The sequence below is a fragment of the Aptenodytes patagonicus genome, chromosome 2 (assembly GCF_965638725.1).
Source record: "Aptenodytes patagonicus chromosome 2, bAptPat1.pri.cur, whole genome shotgun sequence".
In the NCBI taxonomy this organism is placed as follows: domain Eukaryota; kingdom Metazoa; phylum Chordata; class Aves; order Sphenisciformes; family Spheniscidae; genus Aptenodytes; species Aptenodytes patagonicus.
The window spans coordinates 22715318-22736775 of NC_134950.1; the positions used below are offsets into that span (position 1 = coordinate 22715318).

The following is a 21458-nucleotide window of genomic DNA, read 5'->3' on the forward strand; positions in this document are numbered from 1 at the left end:
TTTTGGCGTCATTCTTACAGGCGCCTTCACTCAATCGATCCATCTTCTGAAGAATATAGATCAATCTGCTCTAACTAAAACTGGATAAAACAGCTTATTAAAATAAGGAAACGTGGGAAAACAAAACTAGTGTAGAAATGTAGACTACAACTTCCTTTAAGTGTGTCTGACAGATTGAGAGAGCACAAGTAGGTTGTAGCAAAGCAAGGCAGTGAATAAGCAAATGAACAGAAACTGATAGCATCCAGGCTCTCGCATTTTGACTGGCATGGCTGTCTGTCACAAGCAAATTAAAAACAGCACTTCAGTTTGAAATGGTGCAGCTGACAGTGCAAAAAAAAGCTTCAGCTATCAAACGCCAACTGTTAGAAATAACATTAATTAAATATGCCCTTTTCAAATTTCTGTACTTTGATTCTTACTTGACTAAACTGGATAAATTTAACTACAGACAGGAGTTAATTTTGTTAGCACCCATAAAGATGTATTCCTTTAGCAACAGACATATAGGGATTTGCCACCAAAAAGAGCTAAAAGAAAGATATAGGGACAAAGATAACTCAAGACAATAAGACTATTTTTACATATTATCTACTACAGATAAAATAGCGCTGAAGTGTTTTATAGTGTAGTACAGACAGTAAAAACTTTCAATCAGAAAGATTTTCTTAATGAGACCCCAAAAGATATTGACTTGTTATTGCTTGTTTTTCAAAAATAATTGTCACTTTTCATAAAAATCATATATACACTCACAGAGGACATTTTAGATTTTTAGTACTAGACAAATGCATGCATAATTTCTACTTTGCACTTCATTAATTAAATAGCTTTCTTTTAGCTTTAAATCAGAAGTATTCTTCAAATATTTTTAGATTCTGGGAAAATTTGTATAAAAACTGATTCAAGTGACTCAAATAGGGAGCATGCTCTTGAAGGCTAGTTAACTGGCTGTAAAAAAGAGAGAACGAGAAGCACTGAAAGGTCTATTGTCCTCCCTTTATCTACTGCAAACAAATAAAAACCTAAAGCTGTATCTATATGCAAGATGATGTCATAAGCATAGATACCAAGTTGCAATTTCCTTCAACTCCCTTTTCATTATTGTAAGCACAATACTTGCTGCACATGTGATTATTCTTGAACTTTAACCCCAAAGCTTTATCATGTTTGTGGAATGTACGCTAGTTTCACTGTTTATTAAAATGCTAACCTTTTTACTGTGCGTATTCCACAAAGTGATGTTACACAAAAATATCTGGAAGTAGCAGAGTAGGCAAAGATGCGTGAGATTAACGAAGTATTTAAGATAAAAAAAAAAAAAAGGAAAAAATTCTAGAAGCAACAGTGAACAGAAGCAGTGCTGACATTACAAGGCTTGCTAACTTCTTCACTACTTCGTAAGTTCATTTTTAACATACAGAGAATAGCTTGATTAATTTCAGTAGTTATAAAGGATAACCATCATTTTACTCTCTTGCTAGGGCATTCTGGGCAAATTGTCTCACTTTTCTGTATTTATTTTACAGATTTTATCCACTTATCTACATCTAGTGGAACACTAGACATTATGATGTTTATCCGCTTCAAAGAAGGGAAAACAGTATCAATCTTTGCAGAAATTACCAGAAAACACCTTACTGTGTAAGAATAATAAAGACATCAGCAAAATATTAGCAGCCAATCTACAGTCCATGCTTTCAATACATACATCTCCAGCTCAAGCAGTATTAACAGTAAACGTAGCAAAAATTTGGAAGCCTGTACAGTGATTATGACAATACGATAAGGGTCCTCTGTATCAAGTGAGAACAGAAGAAGTCTTACGAGACCAAAGAATACGATTCCAACGTGACAGAATGGGTTTTTATTTGTTTCAAGATATCCCCAGGATGGGCACGACACCTCACTTCAGATTCCTGTTCTCTCCGCTCTTCCACAGGCAGCAACGCCAGTTCAGGAACTACAAATTCATTGCTCAAATTCTACAGGACAGGAGTGAGGCTGTCTGCAGTCTCTCCCTCCCACATGGCCATTATAGGTTTTGACATAAATGATGAGGAATAATGGGCCTAATTTTTTTTCTTTGACAATAAGATTAAATCAGAAGTGATCTAATGACATCAGTAGACTTATAACAGAATAAAAGAATGCAAGTTAAACCAAAATCAGGCTCAATCATTTTATTATGGAAACAAAATTTTCAGGAAAGCATCACAAAAAAGCTATGAAGTGTTTTATTTGCCAGTGATATGGTCTAACCCAAATATTTTCTTACAAGCTCCATCCATAAAAAATGAGTTGGGGAAAGTGTCTAATTTAAAATTAATCTGTATCAAAATCTATAGGACGGACAGACTTAAATGGTCATCGCCCAGTACACTTTTATATATAAAATGGATATAAAATTACAAAAATTGGAAAATCCTATCTTGTATAACCTAAATGTCAGTAACATTGAAAATATTACACTAGCACTTATATAATTTAAAACATATTTGGAGCACTGAAAGAAATATATCACTTCTTGGATGGAAAAACACTCTTGTTTAAGATGAACATGCCCTCCATAATGTCTTCCTTTTTTCAGAATAATTCCATTATCATCTCAGATAGATCTCTATTGAAGTTCCATCCTCATTTTCTACAGAGAAACATCTAGTATAAGTGCATCTTCTTTACATACAGCATTAGGAGAAAAGACCTTTTAGTATTTCATTTTACAATAACACAAGCATTCAAGCCAGCAGTACAAACCAGTAATGGAGTCACTGTAATCGAGTCAGACACTGGACATGTGTTGAACCAGCCACTGCGACAGTCTGAATATTAACCTTTGAAAAAGTAAAAGCCTACTATACCCTCCAGAAATTTGTGTCTGATATTTATAGAAAAAATGTTCAAAAGGAAGTTAGTGTTAATAAAATTGCTGGCTTCTGAGTGAATATGACATTTTAAAAATGTATAATGTATTCATATTTGGGGGCAGCAAATCATTCCAGAAGAGTGCAGGATTCTGAAAGGAGGACCATCACACTCATTTGGGAGTATAACACATGTTAATATTTTAAAATATTGTTTCTGTAGTAATTTTTGCCAGCATTCTAGAGGGGAGGCATAAGAAAGGGGACAGCTGTTTTATTTTTCAATAAAATGCAGATCAAAGATGACTGTTATAGCAATCCAAGAGAGGAAAAAAAAAAAGAAAAAAAAATTTCTAACCAATAGTAGAATGTAGCTCCTAATGAATACTGGGCTAATATTAGCAACCAAGTAGTACAAAATATGTGAATATTTAATAGTCCTACGTAATAGTCCTAGTCCTTATAGATTTATTTCTCTTCTGAAAGAATGAAATGTCCCTCTAAATATAGCATTGCTTAAAAATAAGACGGCTAGGTAGGCATTCAGAAAATTGCTACTAGCGTGGTAATATTTTTAATTGCTATGTTTCTCAAACAGTCATTTTTTCAAAAAATTCAATTAAGCCAATGAGGCTATATATCAGATGCACAAGTAAGTCTGCAAGTCTATAACTTAGCAGAATCAATTACTTTTATTACAATTAGAAAAAAATTAAATGCTTTGATGCAAGGTCTATCTTCTTATGTGTTGGCATAGACAGTAGCAATGGTAAGTTCACACTTTGTGTTTCTTTGTGTAATGTTACAAACTTTCAGTAGTTCATGAGTTCATGACCCTAGCATATTGAAATTCAATCATAATTGTTATCATATACAGGATTCACTATTTAAAATGATGTTTTAATAACAGATTAAATTACAACAAAATTATTTATATGTCCTCTTTTTTTAAAATATCCATGTAGCCTATATTTCAGGTAAATTGCAAACAAACTTAGAGCCAAAGTCATCACATAATTTGAAGAATCAGAAGGTCTTATCTCCATACAAAAACTGAAATACTAGGGGCAAAGCAGCTCTCCCATTATTTTACACAATAAAAAGAGTGTCCGGTCACCTGTGAAAATATAAGAGCTTGTGTGTGCAGCAATTTCATCTTTCCTTTCTTTCCTATGTCCTATGAGCTGAACAAACTTATTCCATTATGTCAGAAAACCAGAGTTTTAAAAGTGTCTGAGAAAAAAACCTGCATATGCTGTTTGATATGGAGACACAAAACCTAGTTCTATCTGAACTAACACCGACAATGGTCTTCCAACTCCAGTTACTCAACAGCAAAATTTTATGAGCATTTTCCTTGTTTTCTTCACAAGAAAAGCTCCGAACACTAATTTTGGCTGCATTGACTCATAGACCTCAAATGGCACCTTCAAAACCAGAAATGATTTTGTAAGTGTCGACTGCTGCTTTTCTCAATGACTGCAACGTGACCGGTCATTGCAGACTGGAAATAATAGTGGAATAAGTCCATTGCTCCCAGAAACTCCATAAGTACTGTAGCTAATCTCTCCCAGCCCTCCCCAGTTGTGCTAGCTCAGCAGCTTGTGGGACTGTAAAGTAAACCAGATCAGTTCCTTTTTGTAGCTCAAAAAAAAATGCTCTGCCAAAATTGTGAAGGGGAAAATAGCTTAACTTCCCTGAAGCAGTTTCACTAGACAGTTCAGCAGACACTTGCACCAGAGCCATGATGGTGTCATGGAGGCAGGAAGGAGCAGCTGGGCTGGCAATGGAGCTGCCTGTGCTGCACTGACAGCAGAGAACTGCCCGGGGCTCCAGAGATGAATTTAGCTCCTTAGAGCTGCCTTCTGGAGAAGCCTCTCTTCCTCTTGCTGCGTTGATTCTACAGGGAACCCAGGAAGAGTCGTGTCACTAGGCTCAAGTTAGCCTTTGTAAATATAATTCCAAAATACTGTGGTGGGTTGACCTTGTCTGGCTGCCAGACACCCACCAAGCCGCTCTCTCATTTTCCTTCCTCAGCAGGACAGGGCAGAAAATAAGATGAAAAAGCTCGTGGGTCAAGATAAGGACAGGGAGATTGCTCACCAGTTACCGTCATGGGCAAAACAGACTCCACTTTGGGAAAATTAATTTAAATTATTACCAATTAATAACAGAGTAGGACAGTGGACATAAAGTGAAAAACACCTTCCCCCCACCCCTTTCTTCTTCCCAGGCTCAGCTTCACTCCTGAATCTTCTACCTTCACCCCCCGAACAGTGCAGGTGGATGGGGAATGGGTATTGTGGTCAGTCTATAACACTTCATCTCTGCCGCTCCTTCCTCCTCACACTTTTCCCCTGTCCGAGCATGAGGTCCTTTCCACGGGATACAGACCTTAATGAACTGCTCCAACATGGGTCCTTCCCACTGGCTGCAGCTCTTCAAGAACTGTTCCAGCGTGGGTCCTTTCCATGGGGTGCAGTCCTTCAGGAATGGACTGCTCTGGCAGGGGTCCTCCCCCAGGCCCCAGGTCCTGCCAGAAAACCTGCTCCAGCATGGGCTTCACTCCATGGGTCGCAGTTTCTGCCAGGAGCCTGCTCCAGCGCGGGCTCTCCACGAGGTCACAACTTCCTTCAGGGTGCATCCACCTACTCTGGCATGAGGTCCTCCATGCGTGGACCTCCATGGGCTGCAGGGGAACAACCTGTATCACCATGGTCTTCACCTTGGGCTGCAGGGGAATCTCTGCTCTGGTGCCTGGAGCACCTCCTCTCCCTCCTTCTTCACTGAACTTGGTGTCTGCAGAGCTGTTTCTCCCACATTTTTCTCACTCCTCTCTCTCACAGCTGCTGCGCAGCATTTTTTATCTTCTCTTAAACATGTTATCACAGAGACACCACCAGTGATGCTGATGGGCTCAGCTTTGGTCAGTGGGAGGTCCATTTTGGAGCTGGCTGAAACCAGCTCTGTCTGACATGAGGGCAGCTCCTGGTGTCTTCTCACAGAAGCCACCCCTGCAGCCCCACCCAACACCTGGACACATAAACCCAATACAAATACTTACTCCATACCGAAAAAGAAGTGATACAATTTTTAGTTATGAATCTAGTGAGTTACATGCTTCCGTATAAATTCTTATGTAAGTTTTCATTTATTATGGCAATATGAACCTAACTATGAATTAAAAGGCAAAGAATAATTGGGTTGATGGACAAGAGTTCAATAACAATCCTTTCCTCCCTTTGTTTCACACACGGAGAAATTTTTTGAAGAAAAACTTTATTAAACTGAAACTAAGGCTAGAATACGTTTCAGTAACATAAATATAAAAACTATTATGCAGATGTTCAAACCATCCCTAAAAAAGATACTGATGATGACCAAACATATTAAGCAATGGAAATGCACAGTAGAGCTCTTGTATAAACATCCTTCCACATCATGATAATACCGTTCAGTAACTTCATAAATACTGGATAAAAGTTATTTATGTCCAAGATAAAAGATACTTAATGGCAATTGCCCTCTTTTAACACAAGCCACCATCTTTCTTGTGGGCAGCTTTACTGAACACCCAGCAGTGCCAATGGGAGGCAGGAGCTGTTTTTAAATAGGTCATCATTATTAAGGAAGTGCTTAGTCTCACTTGTGTTAGGAACAGCAGTCCCTTTGAAAGACAAATTTTTCATGAATTACAGTAATAAAACACTCCTAAGCCCTTGTCAAAGAAAAACCTTGTGGCTATGAAGAGTGACAAAAAAATGCTACCAATTCTAAACTACTCTTTTTTATTTAACCTAAGAATAAAATTAGGACTATATCATTCAATTATTTCAATAATAACAACAAAAAAATATACAACAGTGCCTTTACTTATTTAATGACCCACTGAACTAATGAATTTTACTGGTAAACTTTCAGGAAATCCTTTCTTATTACAAGAGTAAATATTGTAATTTGCAAAGCATATTGTATATTCTTTATGTGCACAATGGTCAAAAACTAAAAAAAACCCAAACTGATTATTAACTATTGAACCATGACTCAACTTCCATAGTGAAACTCTAGTTTCAGTGAATGCTTTTTTTTTATTATTTTAAAGTGTTATTAGGCAAAATTATAAAGTCAAAACAAAGGCACTATTTTAACCCATATTCCTTTTAATTAATGAATCTCTTACTTGAAAATAACTGGTCCTACTGAGTTAAGAAATAGTTATTTATGTCTGAGAAGTTAAGTTGGGGCACAAGTGTCAGTGTGATCATGGCCTAATTCTACAATTATTATCACTCTTGTTTGTATAGAACAAATACAACCATTCGAGATAGTTAATAGTTAAAAATCTAACTAAATGTTTATTTTGTCTTTCTCCAAATAAAAGCTTCTTTTATACAAGAGAATATCTGTGTTATAAAGGCTTTTCAAACATATAACTCAGACCAAGTTTTAGACAAGAACACGCGGTAAATTCTGCGGAAGACATGTTCATATAAGCACTACAAAGTAGCTAAAAAAACTTATCTTCCAACCATGCCTAAATAAATTCAAAATATATAAATGTACATCAGTGCTCAGCTATAGTCCATTAAATTTCATTCATCTTCAGCCACCTGAATGTTCAAATATCAAGCAGACAGAAGAATTCAACACTTTCAAATACCAAGTACTTTCTCTGTACTTGTGCTGGTTTTGGCTGGGATAGAGTTAATTTTCTTCACAGTAGCTAGTATGGGGCTATGGTTTGGATTTGTGCTGGAAACAGTCTTGGTAACACAGGCACGTTTTCGTTACTGCTGAGCAGTGCTTACACAGAGTCAAGGCCTTTTCTGCTCCTCACACCACCCCACCAGCGGGTAGGCTGGGGGTGCACAAGAAGTTGGGAGGGGACACAGCCAGGACAGCTGACCGAAACTGGCCAAAGGGATATCCCATGCCATATGACGTCATGCTCAGCATATAAAGCTGGGGGAAGAAGAAGGAAGGGGGGGATGTTCAGAGTGATGGCGTTTGTCTTCCCAAGTGACCATTACGCGTGATGGAGCCCTGCTTTCCTGGAGATGGCTGAACACCTGCCTGCCGATGGGAAGGAGTGAATGAATTCCTTGTTTTGCTTTGCTTGTGCGCGGCTTTTGCTTTACCTATTAAACTGTCTTTATCTCAACCCATGAGTTTTCTCACTTTTACTCTTCCGATACTGTCCCCCATCGTACCGGGGGGAGTGAGCGAGCGGCTGTGTGGTGCTTAGTTGCCAGCTGGGGTTAAACCATGACAGTATTCTACCCTGAAAATACCTTTTTCTTGGCTCAGTGCCTTCACAGCACCCTCTACAGTATTTTTTCAGATAAACCATAAACAGGGGAGGAAAAAAATATATTTGGATTTTCTGATACATATTTTTAAAAATGGAAGATACAATTTTTAAAAAGAAATGTGGATACTAGGTAAAAAAACAATTTTCTTTCAATCATATTGGGATTTTGCTTAACTTTACAACCTGCTAACTTTTGAATTTCCCTGGCATTTTTGGTAAAGTTCAGCAGAATAATTAAAATTCCTGCTTCACTTGAAATGTCTTCTGATGTGATATATATTAGCATGGAATTAATACCAGCACTTGTGAAGTATTTCCCATTCAGTTAAATTTAGCTCCTCAAACCTACCACTTATATGTAAATCAGACTATCAGCAAAGCTTCCACAGGCATAATTTTACAACCAATCCAAAAAGCCAATAAATTATTAAAAATCAGAACAAGAAGCTTCATTCTATTCATAAATTAAAATTGAGTTCTTACTTTTAAACAGTTCATATTGTTTACCGTGATATTTCATATCTGTAATGTTACAAGTATTTTATAAAAAGTAAGATTTTTCCTGAAGCATTTTAACTTTAGTACAAAACACGTGTTCAATAAAAGTATAATCCTCAGCCTTCTAAACGTGACAGTGATGCTATTTTTCTAGCTGTTAGATAATACATGGTTCAGCTGTCACTTACTGTGCAGCAGTCGGTTACACAGAGTGAAATGAATCATAATCGCAATGACTAACCAAATTAATGAAAGCATGCTGAATCAAAACCCATGTTCCCAAACTGTCTTAGGGCCTGATTCAGCAAAAATGTATTTGATTTCTATACCACAAAACATCTTTTGCAGATACCTGTTTATCCAGGCTTTTAAAGCAAGAAAGTGCTGAATTCAGAATGCATAGCAATTCAATAGTATGTTTTTAACAGACAACTATCAAAAGTGACCTATCCACTTGCAAATACACAGTAGCTAAATAAATATTGTTAAAGCAATGGCTAACTGGCAGAAAAGAAGAAATTCAAAGAATAGAAGATATTAAAATTCAAAGAATAGAAGATATTCAAGATATTCAAAGCATATGTTGAAATGTCTCTAACTTCCGTTGATACATAGCAAAAGAGAGATAGTGTGTGAGTTATGGAAAGAAATTATCAACTTAAATTGAGTTTATGGAGTTTTCTTTGGGTCTTAATGTTACACTGTTTTAAGTTTACAAGTAGTAGACAAATCCTGTGCTTGTAACTTCTCATCTAGCAATCAGACTAGCTTCACCTATGAGATTCTATCCTCCGGCTTAAAATATCCACTAATCATTCTTATTGGTGAATGCATGTGAAGATTTTCTTTGCAATGTACTTTTGTTGATAGGTATGCTTAATCCCACATGCTGGAAAGATCTTGTATTCCTAGGTCTTCTTTTAGATCTCATTATTCGAAGGCTTTCTGAAGTTAGTATAAAAGATATACCAAATCCTAAGAATAACCTTGGACTAGAAGGGAAACATACTCAGGTTCCCAGCAGTGAGTCTCAAATAGTAAAGATATGGATAAATAAGCATGCCCTAATTAATAATTGATTGAAATATAAGCAAAAGATGCAGATTGACAAACAGGCTTCTAAAGAAATCTAGAGAACCATAAAAGTCAGTGCCAGTAGGGAAAGTGCCTACGGCATTCTTATAAGACCAAATAGTGAGGAGTTACTCTCAAAGGCAGAACTCTGAGGGTGAGATTCAACTTACCTAGCTCAAGATGTCTACAAGGTAGACCTCTACATCTGACACATTCACTGTCTTAAGTCCATAGCCAGAAATAGGCTCTGCAATTCATCCAGCCTATTTGAAATGTCTAATTTAAGATGAGATGGATCACATCCTAAAGACACCTCTTCATTTCCATTTGCTTTAAATTGAATCTAAGCTATTTCAGATGTAGATGTCTTACACTGTAGATGTGCACATCTGGTCAGAAGAATTCCAGAGATTGCCTGGGCTCAGTCCTTAACCCAAGCTCTAAATGTTGTAACACGGGAATGAAAAAGATACCAAAACTGAGGCAATCGTTTTCATTAACCAAGGAATTCTGTGAGTGCTGAACCTAAAGAAGTCTGATTTCGTGAGGACTCACAGCTCATGATCGATTTATTTTGATGTCTATGATTGGTTCTCCCCTACAAGGACTCCTTGGTATGTAACATGGTGTGAGCAGACTTTTCCACAGTCAGGAGTGTGGACAATCCCTTTCCACTACCCATCTACTTATTTTCATTAGAACCTTAGTAATTAAGTATCTTTGGGACCTCAACTTTTTTGTCAAATTTGTTGTAAGCCAACAGCTTCCACAGACTGAATAAATATAGCAGAGGACGCAACTGTTTCCCTTACAATGGTGTAGCAGTTATGTCTTTCCAAGGAGGTGCAAGATCTGTCTTGTACACCTTTCTCAGATTGAGGAGATTTGAACACAGCTCTTTCTTCCCTAACAAACAAGTTATGGGCAAATCTGGAATAAGATTATTCTGCATCCTACCAGTGAAGTTGTACAACAGTGCAGTCAGGAATGTGAATGTATGGACAAGCACGAGAAAGTCTAAATAGCTCTGTGATTAGGATACTCTCTAGAGGCAAATCCTTGTTCTTGCTCCAAGGGCTGTTTGTGCATTTTATTTAAGCACTCTAATGCAAAAATTCATAAGAGGCATCTGATACAGACAGAATACAACTCAACAAGGATGAAGACAAACACTATGCATAGCTGAGGTAATCAACTTCAAAATACAAAATGAGGAATGATTGATTCAACAGCAGTCCTGCAGAAAAGCATGTTGAAGGTATAGTAGATCACAAGCTGACCATGAGTCCAGAATGCTATATCACAACAAAAAACCCAAACACACATGACACTGACTGTACAAGGAAAGTGTTCTGTGCAAGACACATGGTGTTAATCCCTGTGCTCTCCCCATATACTTTTGTTTGGAATACTGCATCTGGTTTTGGACATTGTATTTCAAACAAGATCAGTTAGAAAGTATATAAAGAACAGCAACAAGAATGGTCAAAAGTCTAGAAAACATGACCTGTTGAGTCTACAGAAAGGAGATTATGAGAATCTACAGGAGGAGATATGATCACATTTGTGAAATATATAAAACATTGCTGCAAACAGAAGAGTGACAAACCGCTCTGCATTTTCAATGAGGACAGAGTAAGTAGCAAATGGCAGGAAAGAGATTTAGGTTTAACAGTGGGGGAAAAAGTCTAATGGTAAGGATAATGACTCTGAGTAACTGAGACAAATTACTTAGGGAGTTCAAGGAATCTCCATCCCTGGTTAAGTCAGTAGTTGGATTCATTGTTCTCATACCTTTCAGTAGTAAACTGTTGTTTGAAAAAACTGTAGAAGTTCCATACTGGATCCATGAGCTTTACCCTAAAATCTGTTCGGCCCACTGCTCACCTTCTCCTATGTAGGCAGCACAGCTCTTGCAGAGCTGATTAGCTCAAATTGTGTGTGTTGTCTGTTATGTACCCTTGCCTCGGCCATGAAGCCTACTACTGAGGTGGGCCCTCACAGTTGGGAATCACTAGATTAGACAAATAAGTGTCAGGAATTGCTATCTTATAGTTGGTCATACCTCAAGGCAAGGGATTAATTGGGAGACCTCTTGAGGTCCCAACCAGCCTTATTTTCTATTATCCTATGTGCTACCTGGGCTTTAAACAGCTTTAAAAGCATTACTTCTCATTCATCCTTTCTGTAAAGAGAAAAATGTATAAATGCACCAAGAGTTAGAGTAACCATATATCGAAAAAGATTTCTTGCTGACACACTGGAGTACTCATTTCTGAAAAGTTATATGAAAAATGGTTGCAAAACATTTTCCAAAAAAGGCTGACTGCTTCTAACTAACAATTTTATTTAAAGGTCAAAACATTTGATATCCCTCATATGCTTAAGATAATACACATTCTAAAGAAATACTGCCCTCACAAATACATAGAACCAAAATGCCACATTATATCAAATACTTAGTAATGCTATATGACCTGTGAGATATTCTATGTTCAAATACAATACAATATTTGCTAGCAGAAACCAGTCACCTTAAAAATATTAATGTTAAATAAAGAAAGAATAAGTTATCAGGAAGTATTTAAACAACTTCATATGACACTTAAGAAGAAAGAACCAACCCCATAGAGACAGTAAAAAGAAAATAACTTTTTAATGTTTTATTTAAAGATTTTCGTTGTGAATTTTCTAAATAGAAACACTTGGACTTTTTTGAAACACAAGTTCAGCTCTTGCTAACTCCTGCTAGAATAGGATCTCTCACTATGGTTTTAATAAAAGAGTATAAAGTCTAAATCAAAGATATGCTTCAGGCTCTCACATCAAAACTTCAAAACTCCAAAAGATACCTAAAGCAGACTATTATAAACTCCTCCCCTATCAAAATGCATTAATTTTATTTCAGTTTCTCAATATGCAACTAAGATCACTCTGCAAACATGTTTAGGCAGAGAAATGTGATGACAGCTGATATTTGAATTCAAGACTATAAAAGAACTATCTTCCACCTTCAATGAAAACAGCAGAGAACAGTATAAATTACTTTGAATGCTTACTCTCCAAAAATGATAGGTATTAACTTCTTAAATGCACTACTACTCCCCTGTACAGTCTTGTGCTGTTACATTAACTCTTATAATCTCAGTCCTGACTGATGCCTTTGCAGCTTCAAGACAATACCTTGGAGAAACAACATGATTTAACAGTCAAACATAATATCATGCAGAAGCAGCTTTTCAGCACAGCACTGATTCTGCAATTTTATTGTATCACCAGAAGTTTAACAAATCACAAGATGCAGTTGCTGGACTTTATTGAGTTTACAAAAGCACTACCAGATTAGAAGTAAACTGTTCTTATTAATAAACTATAATATACCCTCAACAGACAGTTATACTTTAAGGATGTAACAGTTCCTCCTGTTACACCACATAGCCCTGCAAAAGAGACAAAATCTAAACTCAGTAAGCATTGAAAACAATGTGGTTTGATTTGAACTTAAGATTTCTAATATGAATTAATTTCTCTGAAAGACAACTGGTTTTGAATGCCATTTTTAAACAATTAGTATTTAAAGAGATTCTTCCCGCTTATGAGTCTAAATTAAGATGACTCACTGTTGCTCACTTTTAAAGAGATTAGGTTGCCTATGATAACTTGTAGCTATTAACCATGATATAGTAAGACATATGATTAAGACAGCCCACGTGATCTAATCTTAACTCAAAAAATCATCCCCACCTCAAAGCTCATTGTAAAGGTGTAATGTCTGTTGCAGCCAAACAAGTATAGAAGAGATCATAACTCATCATTTCTTGTGTTCCTTTGGGTTTTATCTCCCCAAGTTCCTGTCAAAAAAGCCATCAGAGAAGATGGTCAGAAAAAAGGAAAGACAGCAACACAAAAAAAATCTTTCTTGGAAAAGGTAGGCCTAATGGACTTAGAAACTTTCATAGCCTTCTGACTGACTGTGAATACGACAGTAAAACTTTAAGGAAGGCAGTAAAGCAGAGGGGTGAGAGGTGGCATTCAGCTGAAGAAAATTCCCAAGACTGTCAAGTCTACCTTACAGATAAAAACTGAACATTTATATACATGGCTAATTTCACATTCCACTGGATTAAATTTCAAAGTTCAAACCATTATATTACTTTTTCCTCCTTATTATGGAACTTCGAATATGCTGCAAGTATTTTAAAACTTCACTGGCAGGGTAAAAACATTTTATATCAGTTCTGTAGTAACCTACCACTTCTGTGTACTTTCGCACTTACAATACATACACTAATTAAGCTGTTGTTTCAATGGAAAAATCAATTATTTGACATCCTCAGTTATTTAGACGTTACCCAGCTCACAGATGCATGCAGACAAAATCCAGAATGGACTATTCAGCCCCCTAACCTCACTTCCAGAGACCACTGAATTTTACTCAGTCACCACTTTCTAGGATACAGTCCCAGCGCCTTAAAGTATGATCTACGGTCTTGTCCTTAAGATGTAAAATTAAATATTTTCTTCTTTTTGTTTCAAAGAATGCAAAAGCAGACTTATTTGACAAGATTTCAGAAAGCACATACTGGCTGGTGTTAAATAACTGTTTTTTGGGTTCTTTATTAACTAAATCCTGTATCAGTTTTTCTATTTTTTGTCCCCATATGATGTCAGGCCTTTCTACATCCAACCCATCCTGCTTGTACTTTTCGAATGCAGGAACATCAGCACTATTGCAGTCTTCTGAAATTTTACCCAACATTAACATTAGCAAACCCAGTAATTAGTGTAACTGCCAGTCTGCATAATCACCAAATACATTCTGCTTAGTCACTAAGAGGAAGTACTACTGCTATTATTTGTAGACAGTGCCCAAAAGTGTGCTAGATGCTTTAGAGAACAGTTGTAAACATTGGGTCTTCTTGAAGAGCAAATGGTACAAGCCATAACTTCCTAACAAGTATTATCCACAGCATAAAATATCTAAGCATGTGGTAAGAGAGAAGAATAAGGAATAACGACAATTTTGAGAGAGGCCTAAAACTCAGTACAAATTGTTAAAACAAAAGAAAGGGGAGATGATAAAGAATATTAGGAGGGAGCAGAGAATGAGGTAGTAGGAAGGGAAAAGGGCAGGGCAGAGGGCAGGGCAGGGGACAGCTACCTTCCTCAACTATATATGTTTGTATAACTTCCACTATCACTTACTTTACACTGCATAAAGTTATTACTTTTAAAGCCACCTTGACCATATTTTATTTTATAATACATAGAAACAAGAGCAAAATGATGAGTGGTGTAGCAATGGACTGTTCTGATCAGCACTCCAGATTCAGACAAAGCGCAGTGTAAGTTATAGAAGCATAACTTACTTAAACAACTAACGTTGCTTGGAGTCCTAGTTTACTATCTAGCCAAAAGCAAATCTTTTTGCATTACCCTATAAACTTTGGAAATTCCCATATACATATCTCTATTTTCAAAAAACAAAACCAATAATCACCACCTACATCTCTTTCATCCCTCCAGCCCCAAAATCCAAATCCTAAAAGTACAATGCTTTTAAAGCAGTGTAAATCAGAGTTGATTCTTTATAAAGCAGGATAATTATTTATAAAGCAGTACAATAGCTTTGTGAGGCGGATATTTACACTTCTGTGACTCACAGACATCAATCTATTGCTTCCTCTCCCCCAGGCCCAGCATCTTGCCCCACGTCTCACCCACAGTGCCCCACAGAGCCCACACAGTAGCTTCTTTGAGGTCCGCTTGTCAGAGATTTTGGTTCAGTCAGTGTAGCTACGTAATTTTTACTATGGCTGTGCAATCACGGACACAGCAACTGAGCACACGCAAGGCTGCAGTCAGTTGTGCCTTCCTAAAGCTTACTCTGGACTTGACAGTGGTGGCTAACAGAGAGCCACCATTCTCTAGCTAGCCCACCGTGTTTCCATCTGTCTTCTCCCCCTGGATAAAACAGATGACAATGCCAGCTGATTTCAGACACACACACATACAAAAGAGAACTTTTATAAGGACCTCATGTTAAACCTGTGATGCTCTGCAAATATATGAAAAGCTGGATGATTTCACAATGAAATTTCTCTTGGGAAAACTTGTCTTCTACTGGGCCAAGCTGTCTATACCCATGAAAAGCGGAAATGCATGTATTTTCACAGCTGCGAGTCTGACTTTACAAGGAGAGCATTTTATCTTCAGAATAGTTAGGCAAAGGAGCTGGAAACTCATGATACTGCAAGTAGAAAAGCGTATATGCACATCACACAGGCTGAAACATAAATCTTTACAAATAATGTCAACATCCTAGCATCTTCTACAAATCTTTTTTCTGTGTGCATCCTCTCAAGCCAGTCCTTTGATATAGAAATAAAGTACAAATGAAAAGTAAAAAAGCACAAGACTGGTCCCATAAATCAATCCATATGGAGCAAATGTGCTATCTAAAATCCATTAGAAAGCTTACACACACAAAACTAGAATTTATAAGAGAAAGGATGTGCGTAATGTAAAGGAAAAGGCATCATCAAAAGTTCTACGCTATATGCATGAAAGTAAAACACCCACAAATATAGAAGTTGAAAATATGTAAATATTCCTGTAACAGCAGAGAAGGACTTACACCCAGTGTACAGACATAAATTCACTCTCTCTGAGTGTCATGTGTTATGCATATTAAATATTATGCAAAATACACATTCAATAACCTTGTCAAAAAGGCACCGTCTTAGCACATGACATTCAAAATGCACTCCAAGGGTCCCAAAAATTCCAGAAGAGAGACAGTGGAAGCAGCAGAGTTTGCTGCCCATCCTCCTTTTTAAAGCGGAAGCTCTGCCACAGGAACACAGGGCACAACTGTAGCTAGGCGCATTTCACAGACCGAACCAGGCCAAAGGAGAGAGCAAATCTGGAAAGCTTCTGCTTTCCATGCCATCATGTTCCAGCAAATCCTGGCAAGAATTCATGCTGACCCAATCACTATTAGTTGCTACAGATTACAACTCAATACCATCTGCATTTCCTTTCCCCAAAAAGAGTAAAACAAGCATAAGGAGAAGAACTTATGTATCTATTTTAAATCCACACATATTTACCCCAGGGAGTGAAAGGAAAAGAATAAATAGTCCACATTACAGATGTGAGTCACACTACTTAATGCACTTTTGGAAGATGCTCAAATACCACAGTGATGGGCACAGCAAAAGAATTTGAAAAGCACAAAATAGAAATAGAATGGAGAAAGGAAGTAGAGCCCAGGGACTAGCCATTCATACTGACACTCAATCACGATAAATTATCAGAAAAATTAGAGGAAATCCATGCTTGCCCCTTTCTACAACATTTGTACAGTTCTTGTGATAATATCTCTAAATGCCAACTCTTGTTTTCAGCATCTTTTTTTATCCTCCCATATTTCTCCATGGAATGAAATGACACAATTTTATTGCTTAGTCAGACAAAAATACCTTCCACTTCAAAAGGAGCTTGCCTTCGAGGAGAATTACACTTGAACAAAGACTGCAGGATTTAGCTCTATATTTATCTTTATGCAATAACAGTAGTTCATTCATATAAATATAGGGGGGTTCTTTCTTCTTCTTTCTCTTCTCTTGACAGAAGGAAAACATCTGTCAAGAGAATTAAACTCAGTAATATCTACCTAAAAATGCAGAACAAGCTCTGGTATGACTTTGGTGCAGGGTTGTGCTTCATAAATCCGTAGATATTTTCAGAATAAACATGTACCTGATAGTTCAAGGAGCCACTTCACTTTAAGAAAAATGAAACTGGTGAGTTATTCATCTGACACGAGATCACTTCTCAGTATCCTATAAAATATTGTGGGCCATCTGTCCAAATTCCATTGACAACAGCATTATCCTGAGAGAGGTGTTTCAGGCTATCCTTTGTGTCTAAACTTTACGCCACACCATTTCCCTCACGGCTTACACAGAACTCAAGAGGAAGCTTTAGTGACACATAATGAGAAACTAAACCCCACATGAAGTTTATAGTTTGTCTTTAGATTTGATGAAGACCTTTCTTTTGTACATTGTCTGCTTCCAAGATTGTGAATATTACAAATGAAAATAGTTCTGTTTCATTTCTTAAGTCGGTTTTACCTTGTCATTACTTGAGAACAGTTTATTCTTCATTTGTAAGCTCAACAGTTCAAGCTGATCCTAGTATCATACTGAAATCGTACTTTATATTGGATCATAAATATTATTGTCTGCAACAGAAGTTGCCAGGAGCCTTCCTTAAAACTGTAATGCTATTACTATATATTTAAACTGCAACTTGAATAATTTTCCATTTCCTTCTTTGTTAACGATTTTTAAGAGTGCAGAAATTTTAGACAAGAATTTGCATTTATTTTGATACGCCACACAATTTAGCAACGTAAGAGTCTAAACTGCTTTAAAATAAAAGTGTCACAATAGCAAGTAAATTGTATAGCATGAGACTGAGAGGTAGCGATAAAACAAGGTATGGCACTTTATTTCCAGTGCTTACATTACACTGGCATTCTTCAAAATGTTCACCCAATAAAAAAAAATCTTTTTAAACAGACATTGAAATGTTTTTAGGAGATCACCTCACAGTTTAGCAGCTGTCACACAAATGATGTCTAAAGTTTTCATTATGACGCTAACGATAATGCCACGAATCTTGGAAACAGACTTCCAAAGTCAGCAACTAAAGCCCAGAAGACAGCTTCCAGGTTCTGAGTGTGAAGGGCCAGCTGCAATTAACACGCCCAGGACACAATACTAATTCTGGTATAAAAAAACGCTTAGTGCTTCAGCTTCACCGCACTCATAAGAGTCATGTCCACGATAGTAGTAGCTTTGCTTATTTTTAAGCCGTTAGAAGCCAGCGCGATTACTCCGCCACGGAGGGAGAACACTGTTCTTGAGTTTACTCGGTGCCTCCCCGCCAGGCTAGGGAAGGACGCGACCCACGCCGCTCGCCAGAGCAGGACCCCCGCGCCTCCGACAAGACCGGCTTCCCCTTCGCGGCTGAGGCACAGCGCAAGGGGGAAGCTCACGCTTGCCCGTCGCCCCGTGCTTCACGCCGCGCCCGGGCAGCGGCGGCAGGACGAGACCCCTCGCCGCCGGGCCGGGGCCGCCCAGCCCCGCGCGGGGCTGCAGGGGCGGCGCCGTCGCGGACAGCTCCCGGTGCTGGAGCCGGGCCGCCGCCGCGGACAGCTCCCCCGTGCTGGAGCCGCGCCGTCGCCACCTCCCATGCCCGCGCCGGGCGGGCGGCGGGGCGCCCCGCTTCCTCCGGCGCCGGGGCTCACGCTTGGAAAGAGCAGCGGGGCGGGGGCGGGCGGCAGACACGTTGTCGGGGGAAGATGGCGGCTGTGGCAAACCCACCCAGCGAGACGGCCGGAGCCTAGGCCCCGGCGGTCCCTCTCCGCCCCGGGCGGCCGCGCCAGCGCCGGGCAGGGCCGCCGCCGCCAGCCCGGAGCCCGCCGCGCCCCCGGCACGGGGCCCGATGCCGCCGATCCGCCCCCTCCGGCGGCGCCAACCGCCGCCTCGACCCACCCCCCCTTCCTCCTGATGGCACACGCCGGGTGAGAACGGCACCTGTGCGGCCATGTTGGGCGCCTTGCCCCCACCAGCGCCAGGGCGTGCGGAGCCAGAGCCGCCGCCCGCCCCGCCGAGCGCGGCTGAGGCAGGCGGCGAGCCCGGGCCGCGGCGCCCTGACGGCCCGGCGGCCTCCCGGCCCCGTCTCTGCCCGCTCCCGCGGCGGCAGGTCCCCCCCGCCGTGCCCCACACTCGCCCGGCGCCGAGCAGCCTCCGGGGCACGGCCGGCGGCGAGAGACACCCCTGCCAGCCCCCGGCCGCCCGGTTCCTCTCTCCCGCCCCGGCCGTGCCGCCCCCGAGGCCGGGGAAGAGACCTCCGCGCCCGCGACCGTGGGCCGGGAGGACGAGGAAGGGATGCGCCCGCCCTTACTTGAGCACGGATTGCTCCTTCTCCTCTTCCTTCTTCTGGCGGTCCATGACGGCCAGAATGATCTTCCGCTCTTCCTCCGTGAGGTGGCTGAGGTCGGGCATCTCGGGCTGAGGAGCCGGAGGAGGCTGAGGAGCAGCGGGGCCGCCCCGGGGCCCGGCGGGAGCCGACATGTTTGGTGGGAGCTCACCGCCGCTACGGGAAGCGCTGCCCTAACTCCAGCGGCCGCGGCGGCACCAGCGGGAGCGGCCGCCGCCGGCGCCGGGAGAAGCACATACAAATCAATACCCTGTAATCAACCGGCAGCCTAATGACGGCCCCGCCGGGAAGGGGCGGGGTGGCCGGCAGCCCCGACCTCGCACCCACCCGGCCGCCGGCTCGCCGGGTCAGCGGGGAGGACGGGGACGGCGAGGCCCAGGGGGCGAGCAGGGGGAGCGGGGAGGGGAGAGGGCAGCGCCGGGAGAGGAAGGGCCGGAGGCGGGGTGGGGAGGGAGAGGGGAAAGGGCAGGATTAGCCGCGGGAGCGGGAGCGCTGTGGTTTGGGTGCGAGCGCGATTATCCTAACCCCGAGCACCCAGCAGAGAGAGGGGGGACGGAGCCAGCGGCGGGAGGGGCAGGAGACGGGGGCAGAGGCTGCCGGGGGGGCGAGGCGGGGGGCGTGCGAGAGCGGAGCCCCGGCGCCCCGGGGCGCGCAGCGGGGGAAGCCTCAGCGGGCGAGCGCCAGTCCCGGCCGCGGCTCATAATTCCTCGCCGCCGTCCATGGAGGGGGCCGCGGGGCGCCGCGCCCGCCTGCCGCCGCCGCCTCCCGCCGCCGCTCCTCGGCCGGGCCGCGCCGCTTCCTGCCGCCGCCTCGCTTGGCTGGTGCCCTCTCGGCTGCGGGATGGAGTCCGCCTAACCCGTGGCATGGCGGAGAGCCGGAGTCACGGGAGGGGGCCCCGCATCGCCCCACCGCCTCCCCCACCTGAGCGGCGCGGGGCGCGGGGCCCGGCTGCCGCCCCTAGCGGCGCCGCGCGGGCTGGGCGGCGGGGGGCGGCAGCGGTCCTTATTTATTTATTTATCCCCGCACAAAAAAATGGACGCGATAAAAATCACGCGAGGAAGGACAAGGAGGAGCCAAGGCGCCGGCGGCGCGCTGGGAGGACCGAGCCCGGCGGCCGCCGGGGGCGAGCGAAGGGGGAGGGCGGGGAGACGCTGCGCGGCCACCGCCCCCGCTGCTCCCGCCGCCGGGGCTGCCGGGGGGGGGGGGGCCGGCGGAAAGGGGCACCCGCTCGGCGGGGCCCGTCCCCGAGAGCAGCCCCAGGGCGAAAGAGCTGGCGGGGGGAGCGCCGGCCCCTGAGAAGAGGAGGAGGCGGCGGCAGCGGGAAAGGAGAGGGGGGAAGCGGCCCGGGAGGGCGGCAGGGCCGCCGCAGCCCCGTCCCCTCGAAGGCCCGACGGCGCGGTCTGCAGTGTAGGCTGAGAGCAACGCCGAGGGGAACGGCGGGCCGGGCGCCAGGCGGGGCTCCGGCACCCCCGGGCCGGGAACGGCACCGCTGTTCGGCCGTGCGGGTCCCGCCCAACTGAGCTGCTGCTCCGCAGGTGGAGTGTCCTTCAGCCAACGCAAGGTGTGAAATTCGCCCCAGCATCTGTCTGGACAGATTCCTCCAACGCAGCAGAGCCGGAGTGTGACACCGATGAGAGAAGGCTGGAGAAGGAAGTCCTCCTCCCGCCCTGGAAACCAGGCGGTGGTGGAATAAA

At 42.1% G+C, this 21458-nt stretch overlaps 1 protein-coding gene across 32 annotated transcripts in view; it reads right to left on the reverse strand.

Annotated features, from left to right (window-relative positions):
• Nucleotides 1-20286, reverse strand: part of RIMS2 (regulating synaptic membrane exocytosis 2) — a 515547-nt gene extending 495261 nt beyond the window's left edge. For 13 of the 32 annotated variants that reach the window (XM_076329298.1, XM_076329297.1, XM_076329268.1 and 10 more), the window contains exon 1: nt 19729-20285. In XM_076329298.1, the coding sequence (XP_076185413.1) occupies nt 19729-19898 (170 nt within the window). In that variant the 5' untranslated portion in view covers nt 19899-20285. Of the gene's footprint in view, nt 1-19728 lie in introns of all 32 variants that reach the window. The other 19 variants (XM_076329269.1, XM_076329275.1, XM_076329292.1 and 16 more) reach the window with 4 other exon arrangements.
• Nucleotides 20287-21458: the final 1172 nt, after the last annotated feature.